Below are 16,582 nucleotides of genomic sequence, written 5' to 3'. Positions count from 1 at the left end.
ATGTACCCTGCTGATGGCTGGAGGGTACTTTTGGGGCATATTCTTCTCTCTGCTCTTCACCTACTCTATCCTTGTATTATCTTTTTGTGGGACTAATATCATTAAAAATTTTGTCTATGAGTATTCTGGCATACTCTCTGTGTCCTACTCTGATGAGCATTTTAGTCAGCTGATACTTTTTACAGGAACAAATTCAATGTGTTGAGCACAGTCATGGTCACATTCGCTTCTTTTATTTCATTTTATAACTGTCATGAAGATTCATTCAGTTAAGGCAAGGCATATGACTTTTTCCTTTTCTGCCTCTCACCTGATAGCTGTTGTAATCTTCTACAGAATAGTCCTTTTCCTCTACTGTACACCCAATAGTAAAAGCTCCTGGTTCACCATCAAAGTGGGCTCTGTTTTCTATACAGTGGTCATAACCAGGTTGAATACACTAATATACAGCCTAAGGAACAACAATGTGAAGGAAACACTCAGAATGTTAATGGACAAAATGAATTCTCATTAAATTATTACTATCATTCTCATCATCATCTCCTCCTCCTCCTCACCACCACCACCACCACTACCACCATCACTATCAACAAAAACTACAACTGCAACAGCAACAACTAAACAACAACAGTAAGATCTGTTGCCTAATATTATGCTGGGATTGGTGGTTCCATTTCCTTAAATGAACAATAGATACATTCAAAAGCTCCAATACATGTGCTGTCTTGTGTTTAAACTTTTGTCATGTTTCTTTTTTTCGCACTGTTGTAAATCCATGTTTAAGTGAAACAGGGATGTTAAAAGTGAAAAAAGTATAAGCCTAAATGCCCTTACTCTTTACTTTGTAGAATGGATTGGCCTCCATCCCATCACCATAAAGCTTATCTCCTTAAAATAACAGGCAAAATACAATGATGTTATTAATTTACATTCTTGAATATCTGGTTTCCCTTGGTGCCCTCTCTTAAGATCTACCTAAATTATATCTAGTAGTTGGGGAATGTCATGGAGTGGGGAGAGGATCTGCTAGAAAATAAGATACTGAGAAGTAACCATTGATGTTCAGTAAGGAAGAGAGTGCTCACTAAACACTCAGACACACCATGAGATTGATGTCATTCAATACAATGGTAAACTACCAAATAAAAATGCAATATTCTCCCATAATATTGGTTGCTTTCCTTTTTCTTAAATGTACTACTTCCTCATCTCTCAACTTTAATTCTTGTAGCTTCCCTTAAAGATCAGTAAAAATGATGAGCTTTGGGCGTGCTGGGTCCCCAAAAATGCCAAGGCAGAGTTGCATGGAATGAATTCACACACTCAAGCCTTTTCTCAGTCAAATAGCAAAAAGTTTATTGTAATGCTTTAGCAAAAGAGGAGAAGGGTCCTTAGGGAACCTGCAAGAGAGTTTCTGGGGATCATACAGAAAAGGGACTTGGAAAGGAATGCCAGGGATACTAGTTAGTAATCTAGGGGTACAGGTGTCTTTGGGAGCTATGGATGGGAAAGTATAGGGAGTATACTAGACATTGAGGGAATTGTGAGAGGCATGGACCTTGAGGATTTGGTAGGGGACAAAAATTCTTGGGCTTGCACCCCTCTGTTCTGATAAGAGAATGTGTTCTGCAAAAATTTCCTCACAGTACAGGGGCCTACTGAGAAATTGGGAGGATTCCAGAGACATGGTCTTTGGGCTGGGGCACAAGCACCCCATCAGAACCACCACTTTCTAAAGATGAGACATTTTCTCTGCTTTCCCTTCAATACTATGTATTCATTACACACAGATACTATGTGCATATTGATATTCATACATATGTGTATATACATATATACATATACATATACATACATGCATATTCATGGATGTACAGATATGTTCAGAAATATTGTTGTTGAAGTTATAATATGCTACAGGAATTAATGGATGTTTCCAATGATGACTGCAAAGCAATAAAAAAGGCCAAATTATCTTCCATATGATCATTTCATCAAGGCAAGGAAGATTTCCCAAGCAGGAATTCTCAATCAAAATTCTTTTTCAGTAAGAATCCATTACTTTCCAAACCCCAATTTAATACTTACACCACCAATATTTGCTGAATGAGAAAAAAATCATGATAAAATGCTGCTTTGAATCTAATACCGCTTTTAAATGGATTTGCATTCAGTCCATCAGAATATTGTATCCATTTGGAAAAGAATAATGTACATTTGTGAAACAATATCCTATCTCAAGTTGTATGTCTACTTAATTGTTAGGGTAAGTTAAATTTGATCTTTTTTGGAGCTGAATAAAGATCAAAGTGATAATGTATAGTGTACATTTGAATTTCCATATGCCTAAAAACCTAACAAAGAATTAAAAATATTCTTATTCTGCCCTTTTTAAAATGTCTTGACTGTCCTATGCAAGGTGAAGTCAAGAAGTATTTATTAAGTTCTCTCAATAAGCATTAAGGTGATGTTGGCCAAATCATATTGCAAGATCTCTGAGGGTAAATTACTCTATTACGTGACAAATTGTACCTAATTAGGCATTTTATAATTGTATGGAAAGTCTATGTTAATATTTGTTGAGGCAGAAAAAAAATTCTAACTGTAAGACCAATTTAATTTCTAGAAAATTCCATTATCTAAAAGTGACATAGCAGAGGCATTTTTTTTAAAGTTGCATGTTTAGAGATGACACTTGTAGGGTCAGTAGAGAGTTTCTGGGGCCTAGGTCCCAAAGGACATAGAGGCAAATGTAAGATCTTCATCATAAGTGATATACATGGGTTTCAGATAGAGTAAGAGGGCATGTCTCTGACTCTCAGATTTGCTGCAAAATGGAGAGAACCACATCTTCCTTTTCTAGTCAATGAAAAAGACTGTGATTTTCTGTTAATAATGAATACCAGTGGATTAATTCTGAAATTGATCATTAGGAAGGGATCTAATCATGATATTAGTATGTCATGACATATACCCTTTATAGTATAGATCAAAGAACTGAAACATCCAGGAGAGTCTATGTTCTGGTGAGTACATATGTCTGCCATTTGCCTCCTCCAGACTTTTTTTCCTGGTCTATTGACTGGAAACTAGAATATTCCTTTCATAAGTTCCCCAAAAGACAAATAAGAACGGAACTGCCAAAAAAAGGGAGAGGGAGGGCTTATCTCAGGTTACTTTCATCATCTTCATCATCATCATTCACCTTTTGGTGACCATTTTTGTAAATGGAATCTAATACCCATGAATATTAGGAAGTATCACACAGAATCTCTTCCCATAAGAGATTTCAGTACACATGGAAAGATGACACAGGTACATACAAACACCAAGCCTAATAACATGTAACTATTATTAAAGGTCCATTGGCATATACTATAAGAAGTTGAGAGGAATGAAGAATGTGTGTATGTGGGGGAGAGTAGGATGGTCAGCAAAAACACAACTTGAGAAAGCTATGCATGAAGGGCTAGACTTAGGGATCAAAAGAAAAGGCATCACACATTGGGGAAAATGCAATGTACAAAGGCATGAAGGCAGGATTGCATATATTATCTTCAGAGAATAATAAACAGAGTGATTCAGCTGCAACTGTGGCTTCATTTAAGAAAACTGTTGGGAGGTGACATTGGAGATGAGCCAAGTTATGTGTCTTGCAAAAGTCAAAGGAAAAAGAAATCCTGGAATTAGTAAAGAGTCATAGAGAAGAATGGTAATATGGTCTATGTAATGCTAGATTAGGAATAAGTACAAAATGGGTTCACATTCTGCCTGTGAAACATGCTAGCTGAGCAAAAATGGGCCAAAGAAGGTGAGTTAACTCTCTATTCCTAAGGAATTATCTGAAGTTATGAATTGCAAAAGATGCCTGAAGATGTACCAGTGGTGGTGTTTTATATGTCTGAAGCTCCTTGTAACTACGCAATCAAAGTTCCAGACCAGGCACTAAAATTTGTCATTTAATTAAAAAAGGAGTAATCACACTTTTTGACACTTAATTATCATTATTGAGATTGTATTCTAAAAATGATAATTATTTTAGAACTTTCTTTTCAAAAAAATGTTCAGAGCAATATGAGATTATAAAACCTAAACAAACACAAGCCTGAAATCAACTTAAACTTTTGATAATAAAGCAATAGTTTTTTTGATTGAGATACATTACTCTATTAAAAGACTACAATCCCACCAGAATGGACAAGTATGAGGGATGTAATAAATCCTGAAAGGAAATATGGATGGGAAAGGGAGAATCATGACTATGTTGAGTAGGAGAGTATAATACCAGGAGTAGTGGGGTGGAAATTCCAAAGAAGGAAATTTAGGCTTAATCTCAGGCAGATCATCTGAATAATTAAAATTTCCTAAAAGTAGGACAGACTAACTCAGTAGGTGTAGTGACCTGAAAGTTTCAAGGACATTTCTCTTTCTCCTTCTTAATATCTATTTTACTCAGTGTGTGTGTCTTCTTTCAACATGTAGAAAGACTAAAGCTATAACAAAAACATTTGCTGACATCTGAGGGTTCGTAGTTCACATCAGGGAGGTGGACATCTGCAAACAAAGATCATTACTAGTACTAAAAACATGAGAGCCAGATGTGTCTTACAAATGTCTTACAGCTTTGAGAGGAGAGGGTGGACAATGAACAGAGAATGGTCAAGGAATGGTTTGAAAATTGAGAGATTTGTTTGATGTTTAAGGAAAATTTACCATTTCTACAATTAGAATAGCAGAACAAGGTCACAGAGGCAAAGAGTATGGTGAGCGCAGAGGTATGGAGACAAAAATACATATTGTGAGAGTATAAGGAATATACAGTTTTGGTTGAAACTGGTACTAGCTGTTACAATTGGGATGGAAAATGAGAGTTCGTGAGAGTAAGTTTATGGAAAGATTTGAACGACTGGCTAATAGTCTATTTAGTTTAGACCATAATTTCAAACAGAAGTATTTCCATTTTGCAGTTCATTGCATTTGAAGATAAGACGTAGTGTAGTAAAAGATGGACAAGGAGGAGCCATGTCAGAATCACAAAATTCCTGTTTAATATCAGTATAATCTTGAACAGCTCATTTAACCTCTCTTTTTCTATTAAATGAGGGACTAGACTAGATGGCTGATAAATCTTTAAGATGTAAATCTATGATAATCAATCATAAATCTGTAGGTATATGTTAGGACCACTGAGTCCACAAATCCATTGAAGAAACCAGAAATGTGGGAAAGGGAAAGGTGAGAATGAAAGGGTGTGTGAAAATCTAGATGGATAAGTAGAAAGATATACTAAAAAAAATTTTTTATTTTGGTCTCACATTGGGCTGGCCACATTTTTATTTTTGATTCGCTATTTCTTAACTTACCTATGAGTATGTGTATGCACCTATATACATATACAAACTCTCTCTCTCTCTCTCACTCTCTCTCTTTCTCTCTCTCTCTCTCTCACACACACACACACACACACACAGGCACATGTGCACACACACAATACAAATCCAGGAAGAACAATTTTGTCCAGTGGAGACAATGAGAGAATGAGAAGGGAGATCCTTGTTCTAGCTCTACCTGTGAAAAAACTGCTAGGGAATGTTTAAATTAAATGGCCTTGGACAAGTCATTTTACCACCTTATGCCTCAAGAAATGAGACTGGGGAAAAATAAGCTGACTGATCAAGGGGCATCTTGGTGGTGGAGTGTTTAGAGCACTGGCCTGGAGTCAGTGACTTCAGATAGCCTCAGACAAGCTCTATGACTGGGGACAAGTCACTTCACCCTGTTTGCCTCAGTTTCCTCATCTGTAAAATGAACTGCATCAGGAAGCGGTAAACCACTCCAGTGTCTTTGCCAAGAAAACTTCAATGGGTTACAAGGGGTCAGACACTGCTGAAAGCCTCAGACAACTTTTTTTATAAATTTATTTTTTTAATTTTCAGTTTAAACATTCAGTTTCACAGGTTTATGGGTTTGAATTTTTTCTCCCTCCCTCTCCTCCCCCCTCCCCCAGAGACACCACATAATCTGGTGTAGGTTCTACATTTACCTTCACATTGAAATTATTTACATAATAGTCCAGTTGTAAAGAATTATAAGAAATGGAATGATGAATGAGAAAGGAGAAATGAAACCAATAAAGAAGGGGAAAAAAAGAGAGCAAATACTTTGCCTCAATCTGCATTCAGACTCCATAGTTCTGTCTCAGGATGCACATACCTTTTTATGTTGTAAGTCTTTTGGAGCTGTCTTTGAACCTTGTATTGATGAGAGGAGTTAAGACTATCGAAGTTGGTCCTTACAGATGCCATATTTCTGACATTGTGATGATGATCTCTTGGTTCTGCTCCTGTCATTCAGCATCAGTTCATATAAGTCTTTCCAGGTTTTAATGAAGTCTGTCTGTTCATCATTTCTTATTGCACAATAGTATTCCATTACATTCATGTACCACAATTTGTTTAGCTATGCCCCAATTGATGGGTATCCCCTTGATTCGCAGTTCTTAGCCACTACAAAAAGATCTGCTATAAATATTTTTGTACATCCAGGTTCATTTTCCACTTATATGATCTCTTTGGGATTGTTTCAACAATCCAGCTAGCAGCTTCGGTGGGGGTGTAAGATCCACCCACAGCCGGCACCCAGAAAGCTGCCAACAGCACAGGTTCTTTTGATCTGCTTAACTAAGGAAAGCAAGGTGAAGGGATTGACAAGCTTACTTTAATTCAGCATACAAATATCATTCACTTAGTTCAAGGGAAGAGACCAGCACACTGAACTTCAGAGCAAATTACAAACAAATTACAAACATCAACAGATAGACCAAATACAGATTCATAGTTACCAACATCTAGGTTCAGCCCAGGAGCTCAGAACAAGGGCTGACCCAGAGTCACGCGTGCCACCACAGCTGTGGGTAAGAGCTCCAAGGAATAAAAGGCCAACCCCTGGTTTTATATCTTTTTCAGTGTCAGGGGTGAGTCACACATGCGACTCATCCACGTGACCTAAAATTGTCACAAAGAGGCAACTTAAACACATGTGGTCTAAGCCTCTGATGTCCCGAACCTATCACTCAAACTCATTTGTAAACTAGGCCCTCCCCTGAGTTAGCCCTACCTTGGACTCCACCTTAGTTACCAATCCACGCCCACATAGGTTTTACACCTAAGAGGGGTTTGGGCCTGGGGCTTAGCACCTAGTAAGGCTCAGTGAAATACACTGAATTACTCAAAGGAAACAAAACAACTCTTCAAGGGCACTTCTTGAACTAAGTGCTAAGGAACCCATTTTGCTTACCAACACAGGGATATAGACCTAGAACTGGTATTGCTGGGTGAAAGTGTATGCACATTTTTATAGCCCTTTGGGCATAGTTCCAACTTGCTCTTCAGGATGACTGGATCAGTTCACAACTCTACCAACAATGGAGCAATGTTTCAATTGTCCCACCTACTCTTCAGCATTTATCATTTTCCTCTTTTCTCAAGTTAGCCAGTCTGACAGGAGAGTTGCGGTACCTAAGAGTTGTTTTGATTCGCATTTCTCTAAACAACAGCAATTTAGAGCATTTCTTCATATGACTATAGATATTTTTAATTTCTTCCTCTGAAAAATGGCCATTCATATCCTTTGATCATTTCTCAATTGGAAAATGACTTGCACTCCTATAATTTGGCTCAGTTCCCTGTTTATTTTAGATATGAGGCCTTTATCAGAGAAAATGGTTGTAAAGATTTTTTTCCCGATTTTCTTCTTCCCTCCTAATCTTTGTTGAATTGGCGTTATTTATATAAAAAAACTTTTCAATTTACCATAGTCAAAATTATCCATTTTGCATTTTGTAATGCTCTCTGCCTCTTATAGAGGAATGAATTCTTCCCCCTCCCATAAATCTGACAGGTAAACTATTCCCTGCTCTCCCCAATTGCTTATACTATCAGCCTTTATTTCTAAATCATGAACCCATTTTGACTTTATTTTGGTATATGGTGTAAGATATTGGTCTATACCCAGTTTCTGCCATACTATTTTCCAGTTTTCCTAGCAGTTTTTGTGAAATAGTGAATTCTTTACCCAGAAGCTGGGTTCTTTGGGTTTACTAAAGAGTAGATTGCTATAGTCATTGACTATTGTTTCTTGTGTACCTAACCTATTCCACTGATCCACCACTCTGTTTCCTAGCCAGTGCCAAGTAGTTGTGATGACTGCTGCTTTATAATACAGTTTAATATCTGGTATGGCTAGGCAATCTATCCTAGCATTTCTTTTCATTAATTCTCTTGATATTCTGGACATTTTATTCTTCCAGATGAATTCTGTTATTGTTTTTTACAGTTCTATAACATAAGTTTTAGTAGTTTGATTGGTATGGGACTGAATAAGTAAATTAATTTAGGTAAAATTGTCATTTTTAATATATTAGCTCAGTCTAATCACGAGCAGCTGATGTTTTTCCATTTATTTAGATCTGACTTTCTTTGTGTGAAAAGTGTTTTGTAATTGTCATATAGGCCTTGGGTTTGTTTTGGCAGGTAGACTCCCAAATACTTTATGGTGTCTACCATAACTTTAGATGGAATTTCTCTTTCTATCTTTTGCTGTCAGGCTTTCTTAGTGATATATAGGAATGCCGAGTATTTATGGGGTTTTATTTCATATTCTGCAACTTTGCTAAAGTTTTTTTTTATTTATTTCAAGTAGTTTTTTTTTTATTTTTTTAGGATTTTTTAAGTAAGTCATCACATCATCTTCAAAGAGTGATAACTTAGTTTTTTCTTTGCCTATTCTAATTCCTTCAATTTCTTTTTCTTCTCTTATTGTTAAAGCTAATGTTTCTAGTATCAAATTGAATAACAGGGGTGATAATGGACATCCTTGTTTCACCCCTGATCTTACTGGGAATGCAAATAGCTTATCCCCATTATGTATAATGCTTGCTGATGGTTTTAGGTAGATGCTACTTATAATTTTAAGGAATATTCTGTTTATTCCTGTGCTTTCTAGTGTTTTTAATAGGAATGGGTGTTGCATTTTGACAAAACATTTTTTTACCCACACTCTTACAGATACGACAAACTTCTTCACACATTTTAGAAACTAGACTCTTACCTGATAAATCATTCAAAAATTTCCTACCAATCCTCAGCCCTCCCTCCAATCCCAGCCATATTTGTTACATTTTCAGAAAACTTTCTAATTTCACGTGATCAAAATTATCCATTCTACATCCAACTCTGTCCTCTATCTCTTGTTTATCCACAAATTGTTTGCTCCTGGTAAGTCTGATAAGGAATATGCTGTTCCAACCCTCTTGCATTTTTTTTTCTTTATATCAGAGTCATGCACCCACTTTGACCCCATCCTGGTTAGTGGGGCAAGACACTGACCTACACCCAGTTATTTTTACTCACTATTTTCCTTTTCAGCCTCTCTTTTCACCCTATCCCAGGTAGCTTATATCTCCCCTTGCCCTCTTTTTCCTTATCTTACCCACCAAATCTTTCTAAAAGTCTGTCCCCCACTCTATTCCCCAGTTTTCTTGCCTCTCTAGAAGTGCACAAGACTTATAAAACTCTTCAGATGTGTTTCTTCTTCAACCCAGATGAGAGTAAGTTTCCAGTATTAACAGGACTCTACTCCATCTACTTACTATATATTAGTTCTTCCTTTCACCCCTTGTTTTCATGAGATAATTGCTCCTGTTTACATTTTGCTTTCCAATTTTTTTTTTTTTAAGAATCACCCTCATACACAACTCAGCCCCAACCCTTCTTTAAAGCAACCTTAAGTTAACAGTTTGACTTTAATGAGTGCCTTATAATTAGTCTTAATGTTTTCTTTATATTTCTTCTGGATATGATGGATGGTGGGACTTGGACTCCTAAAAGGAAAAGACTATGTTTCTAAAAGCATCCCAGGCCTTGAACTTTCCCACACAGCCCAGATCACTGGCATTTGCCCTAGACATCTGGCCCAGCCCAGCCCACCTAGATAATCTATAATCCTTTTAATGGCCCTTTAACCGTGGCCCTCCAACCACTTAAATCCTTACATTGTCTACACCTGGCCCACTTCAGGTCACTAATCATTCCTTAGTCACATTAAGATAGTTTCACTGATCCTTTTAAATTCACAGAATTGAGTAGGAATTTTACCAGATCCTATTGACATTACAATAAATCTTCCTTCCTAGACTAAATGAAGGCTTGAGTGCTTGAATGAATGCTTTCCAGTTAGAGTCACCCTGTACCCTTACATTTTGAGGTGCCCAGCAACCCCAAATCACATCATATCTTTTTATATGAAATTTTCTATTGAATTCTGGCCTTTTTGTTGCAAATACCTGAACATCTTTCAGTTTTTCACATGCCCATTTTTTTTGAGGATTTCTACTCTGCTTGGTAAGTTATTTTTGGACACAGTCTCAGCTGTTTTGCACTTTAAAATTTAATGATCAGAGACTTATGATGTTTTTAGAAGCTGCTAGATCTTGTGAAGTCCTGGCTGTTTTCTGCATGTTTTTTGGATTGCAATACTTTCTCTTTAATCTGGGAATTTTGAAACAGCTATAACATTCCTATACATTTTCTTCCTAGTATCTCTTTGAGATGATGATCAGTGAATTCTTTCTATTTCTACTTAACTTTCCTGTTCTAGAAATTTGGGGCAACATTTTCTTAATAATTTCTTGTAATATTGTATTCAGATTCTTTTCAAAATGGAGATCCTACAGAGAGCAGAAAAAAGAGAAAAAAAAACAGTTGGTACAAGACAATCTGAGTTTTCATTCCAAAGAATTGATGTTGAATACTGAACATCAGTATTCTCATAAATCTGCACTAAAATGAACAGACTTTTCTATTCACAAAGTGCTTATCATACTAGAAACCTATGGCACAAGTTCAGCAAGAACTGTTTTCATTGTGTTGATGAGGAAATTGAGACTGATGTACATTCAGTCATTTGCCAAATGGGAAGTACTTGGAAAGTGACAGTGCCTAGGATGGTAATGATGCATCCTTACTCAAAACCCAAGACTCTTTTTATTATAATACATATCCTTATTAACAATATATGGAGCCTTGGACTTGCAATTAGAAGACTTGACCTCTAATTAAGAATTGAAAAGGTGCCTGGGAGAGCAGCTTTCCCAAAAGAGTAGAGAACAGTAATTCTACCTATTTAATCATTTGTGATTTCTTTAAAAACACTGAATAATTTTTAAAAGTTATAGTGGTTTGTCTGGCATGGCTTGTGGTGGGAGACTGACATTTTTAATCCTTGATTGAGAGTCTGCAAACTGCAGTGGGATGAGTTTTGTAGTTGGAATAAAGAGAAATCTCACTTTCAATTCATCATCTCATATTAGCTATGCAATTATGAACAATAAAGTAAGCTGCTTGAAACTCTGTTTCTTCTATAAAAAGGGAATGATAATAACCTTCAAACCTCTCTCACTTGGCTGATCTTAGATTTAAATGAAATTATGTATTTCAGATTCTTTCCTAAGCTAATTTTAAAGCACTATGTAAATACTGATTATTTTTGCATAGTGTGTACATAGTTTAAAAATACTCATTGAAGAAAAACAGATGAATATCATTTAATGTTTTTTGAGAAAGGTAAGCTTGACTTATTTTCCTGTCTTTTTTTCCCCAGTGAAATTCAAAGCTTGCATCTCATCTTAGCTCCTTGAGGTAAGCTTTAAGATGTATGTTCCTATTAATGAATTACAATTTATCAAAGAGAATGGCAACATTTTATAATACCATGATTTGGAAGCTCCTGGTCCTAAAAGTCCTAGTTTTACTTGGCAACATTAGGAGTATTCAACTTTGAATCATAATTATATCCTACAGGGTCATGTCCAGGAGAAAACTTGCAAAAGCTGAAAATCCTTGTCATATAACAGACTGTTGTGCTAATATTATTACAGGAATTCATAGCAATCATATAGGATAGAAAAAGTTGTAAATAATAGTGGAAGATATAAAAAGGTATGCACTTTCTTTAAAAAAAATGTGAAATGAGATGATAATATGCTTTCAAAAAATAATGTGTAAAGTTATTTTGAAAACACGTGAATATTTCCTTATTCAAACATATTAGTTTTCTGAGTCAACAGAAGCAGAACCACATTTTTCATGGTAATTTTGTGCATTTTTGTCAACACAATCCAATTCAAAGTTTAACTAACTTCTTTTGAGCTTATTTATGAGGAGAATCAGAGCCTTGAGACTTGGCCTGTAGAGCTTACAGCAAATGTACACTTATACTTGAAAACTCTAAAAATGAAGGCAAAGATTCCTTTTAATTTTATTTTATTTAAAAAAAATATAGGCATTAGTGGTCAACTTCCCTTGGTATGTGAAAATGTGTTCATCACAGAGAGAGAAATGGGAATCTTGGGTAAAACCCAACAGAGGTATAGAAAAGAGATTCTTTGTTAGATGTGGCAGTGATTAATCTGAGCATTTCATATTTTTGTTGTTTAAAAAGTTTTTCTTGAATCTATGTGTCATATGGAATTTGAATTTCATGATAACCATTAACTCAAATTTGGCCAAAGAATCACAAAGCATTAAGTAAGTTTTTTGCTGTTGTTTTTTTGTTTGTTTGTTTGTTTTATAATTTTTTTTTTCTCATGAGGGAAGGGAAAGGAGAGGAATACCACTGACCTCATTCTTTGGCTACTTTCTAAATTGCATTAAAGAGTTTTTTCTACCTTAACTCCACAAGTATATCTTAGATTGTTAGAAAATGTTGGAAGCTTAGACAATAAAAGATCAGAGCTAGAAAGGACGTTAAGAGATGTTTCATAGAATGTCATCTTTGGAAGCGACTTCAGAGTTAATAAATGATATATAAGATTTTAGTTAAGGATAGAAACATGCATGTTTGAGATAGTTTAAATTTATATTTTCAAAGTATTTTTCAGTGTTTCATTTGTGTAGAGCAAGTCAGTTTAGGTTTATTTTTCCCATTTTTTAGACGAAGGACCTAAGATATAGTGACCTTAAAATTTCACATCATTATGCTTCTAAGTGACAGCAAAAACTTCAATTATGTCCCTTGATTGCCAACCCCTTGCTCCTTGCAACACAATATTCAAAACTTCTTCCCCTAGGGAAGTCCAGACAATTTAATATCAAGAAAATAAAATTTGAAGTAGGAAATAAAGCAGGGAAATTATTTCAAAATGAAGAATGGAGACTGAATGTTGTGATATCCATAAATAGATAAGATTAACTCTCAGAAATTACATTAGGAAGATCAAATTTCTATGAATTATTGATGTTGGTACTATGTTTATTATTGCTTCTCACTTTCATTTCCAGTACTCACATCACCCAAATTATCGTGCCTTCACAGACTTTCATCCAGCACCCCACAACTGCACCACCTGTGACATATTTCTTTTGGTCACTTCTCTTAACACTTTATTCAATGATAACCCAATTGGATCTGTCCTTCCTTGTAGATAACAAGGGAAGTCAAAAGGAGATAAATCCTAACCCCTGCCCCCCCCCAAAAAAGTGATTTCTAATGGTGGAATTAGAGGCATTATCCTGTCAGGGAGTTATTTTGTATTAGGTGGTTTCTTATAAAACCCTAAGATTATATCACCGAGACTACCAGTTCTAGGCAGTAATAATCAAGATAAATTTGAGTGCTTATATGCAAAGTAGATAAAGAGATATAGAAGATCTTTTTCTATCAGATAGCTATATTATAATAAAAGGGGGGTTATACATTAGACTTATATGTTAAGTAGTTGGTACAATCAATGCTCTAGAAATTCATGTAAACTAAAGATTTTATAAGAACAGTAAGCATTTGAACTTTGTTCTATTAAAAATAGAGTAGTTTTCTTACTGATGGAGAAGAGTCTTGGCTATGCTAATCAAGGGTGGAAAGAATGTTAAAAGATGAAAACAGCTATGTGCAAGGGAGAAGTGAACTGTAGCTAGTTAAGTAAATTCATTTACATTTTTCCAATCCCATAAGGAATAAGTAACTCCTTTTTCTGACAGTCTATAACTATAACAGTGGAAAGAATGATATGATGAAATGAGAATGTTATCTGGTGTTAGAAACACTGGCCACAGTTCTTTTATCATTCTCCTTTGGGAATTAGGAGATGAGATATTGCAGGTCCCTTCCAGTCCTAAAAATATTTTGTACGACCTTGAAATACAGAACAGTATGTTAAATTGGGATATTTTGAAGGTTTTTTCTATGTAGTGTTATGTCCAGTTTTCAACAGAGGCTGAGTTTTTTCTCCACTTTTCATTTGAAATATTTCAAAATGTTGTGTTTTTTTTTTAATTCAGGAGCTGTAATGAGTTCTTGAAACCTGCAAAACAAAATAAGAATAATGGAATTCTGAAGCATTGTTCATCTTAGAAACTTTATAATAATTTTATTGAGCTGTATAATATGGTAATCTAATAAATGTTTATTGAATTTTTGAATTGAAAATACATTAGAACCTAGAACAGATACTAGAAATTAAAGTGACCTTGTATATATCTAATTCAAAATACTCCTTTTAGAGGGGGTTTTAAGTTTGAAGGAGTGAAGTAACTCATCCTATCAGTATTCACTTTTTCCAAAAGAGAAAAACAGAGAAAATGGAAGAAGGAAATCTCACTATTGTGGAAGAATTTGTTATCCAGGGATTTTATGACCTACCTAACTTCCAAGGCTTTCTGTTTGGGATTTTCACAGTCATCTACATGAGTATTCTGATAGGAAATGGCCTCATCATTGTCATAACCAAGATTGATCCAGCTCTCCATACACCCATGTATTTTTTCCTAGGGAATTTTTCCTTTTTGGAAATCTGTTACACATCGGTTATTCTTCCCAGAATGTTGATGAACTTGTGGACTCAGAACAGAAACATTTCTTTAGTGGCCTGTGCTGTACAACTTTGCTTTTTTCTTATTCTGGGAGCCACTGAATGCTTCCTCTTGGCTACTATGGCATATGATCGCTATGTGGCCATTTGTAAGCCTCTTTACTATCATGTCATAATGAACCAAAAAGTATGTGTCCAGCTGGTGGTTGTATCCTGGATATGTGGGATCCCAGTACAGATAGGGCAGACATATCAGATTTTCTCTCTGCCTTTTTGTGGTTCTAACAAACTCAATCATGTTTTCTGTGACATTCCTCCATTACTGAAAGTGGCCTGTGGGGACACCTCTATAAATGAATTATTTGTCTATGCTGTGGCTTTGCTGTTTGTTACAGTACCTTTTCTGTTGATAATTTGGTCCTATGTCAAGATCATTGCCACCATTCTGAATCTGCCTATGGGCATGGGGAGATCCAAAGCTTTTTCCACATGCTCATCCCACCTCATTGTTGTGGCCTTATTCTTTGGTTCTGCTATCATAACATATTTAAGACCTAAGTCCATACACTCCCCAGGAATAGACAAAGTGCTCTCACTTTTCTATACCATTGTGACCCCAATGTTTAACCCATTGATATATGGCCTGAGGAACAAGGACATCATTGCTACATTGAAGAAAATTTTATCGAAGTGGATAAGAAGAAGAGAAAATAAAGCCTGGTTTCATGTTTTACCTTGCAGTCTCACTTTCTATAGAAATTTCCTTCTTCCTACCTGAAATTTTTATTATTTCTAAGTAATAATATCAAATCTTAAAAATAACGTTTCTCTTTTCAACCTGATATTCACTATACTTACATAGCAGCAAGGAATGAATTTAGTGAGTATTGAATAATGTTCCAAATTGACTGTCATAAGCACGGACTAATTTGATGAACTAATGCAATTATCTCAATATTTCAGAATAAGATCCAGTAATATTTATGTGCAATGTAAAGCTGAAGTGCCAGGATATACTATCTAAAGATAAATGAGAATTTACTATTCTTCTTATGTGAAATTTCCAGACCCAGGACTCTCCTCAAATAGCTTTTCTTCTCCTTCTAAGAAGCCATGATATTGGGAATGTGTTTTGTTCTTAACTCTGTATCTTAGGATTTTTATTTTCCTTTGGTTCTTGACTCAGATAACACCTCTCTCCAGATGTCCACACCCGTTGGCAAACAAAATGGGCTTTTAGCACTCAGTTCAATCAAGTGCCCTTGAAGAGTTTGGCCTTTGTTTCCTTGATTAGACTGGGAGTCCTTGGTGACCTCCTTGCCTCAGGGGAGGGCCTAGTTTACAGATGAGTTTCAGTGACATGTTTGGGAGGCTTTTAGACCAAGTGGGTTTAAGTCACCTCTTTGGGGTGATTTTAGGTCATGTGGTGAGTCTCATGTGTCACCCTTGACCTTGAAAAAGATATAAAACCAGGGGTTGGCTTTCTGTTTTTCAGAGCTCTTACCCACAGCCATGGTGGCATGCATGCCTCTGGGCCAGCCCTTGTTATGAGTTCCCAGGCTGAACTTTGATGTCGATAACTATGAATTGCATTTGGTCTGTCTGTCAATGTTTGTAATTTGTTTGTATTTGCTCCAAAGTTCAGGGTGCTGGCTTTTCCCCTGAACTAATTGAATGGTATTTGTATGCTGAATTAAAGTAAGCTTGTTAACGCTTTAA

General features: G+C 35.8%; 1 protein-coding gene across 1 annotated transcript; it reads left to right on the top strand.

The window, feature by feature from the left end:
• Window positions 1–14,633: 14,633 nt before the first annotated feature.
• On the top strand, window positions 14,634–15,641 carry LOC118855054 (olfactory receptor 10AG1-like). Its single transcript, XM_036765182.1, has one exon. It carries the CDS (start codon window positions 14,634–14,636, stop codon window positions 15,639–15,641), a length of 1,008 nt encoding a protein of 335 aa, XP_036621077.1.
• The last annotated feature ends 941 nt before the right edge of the window (window positions 15,642–16,582 follow it).

The sequence above is a fragment of the Trichosurus vulpecula genome, chromosome 6, assembly GCF_011100635.1.
Source record: "Trichosurus vulpecula isolate mTriVul1 chromosome 6, mTriVul1.pri, whole genome shotgun sequence".
Taxonomy (NCBI): Eukaryota; Metazoa; Chordata; class Mammalia; order Diprotodontia; family Phalangeridae; genus Trichosurus; species Trichosurus vulpecula.
The sequence above is the reverse complement of the archived record's forward strand: the minus strand, read 5'-3'. Positions and strand labels throughout refer to the sequence as shown.

Coding starts and splice junctions, on each gene's coding strand:
- LOC118855054 (XM_036765182.1), top strand. CDS start 14,634: ATGGAAGAAGGAAATCTCACTATTGTGGAAGAATTTGTTATCCAGGGA.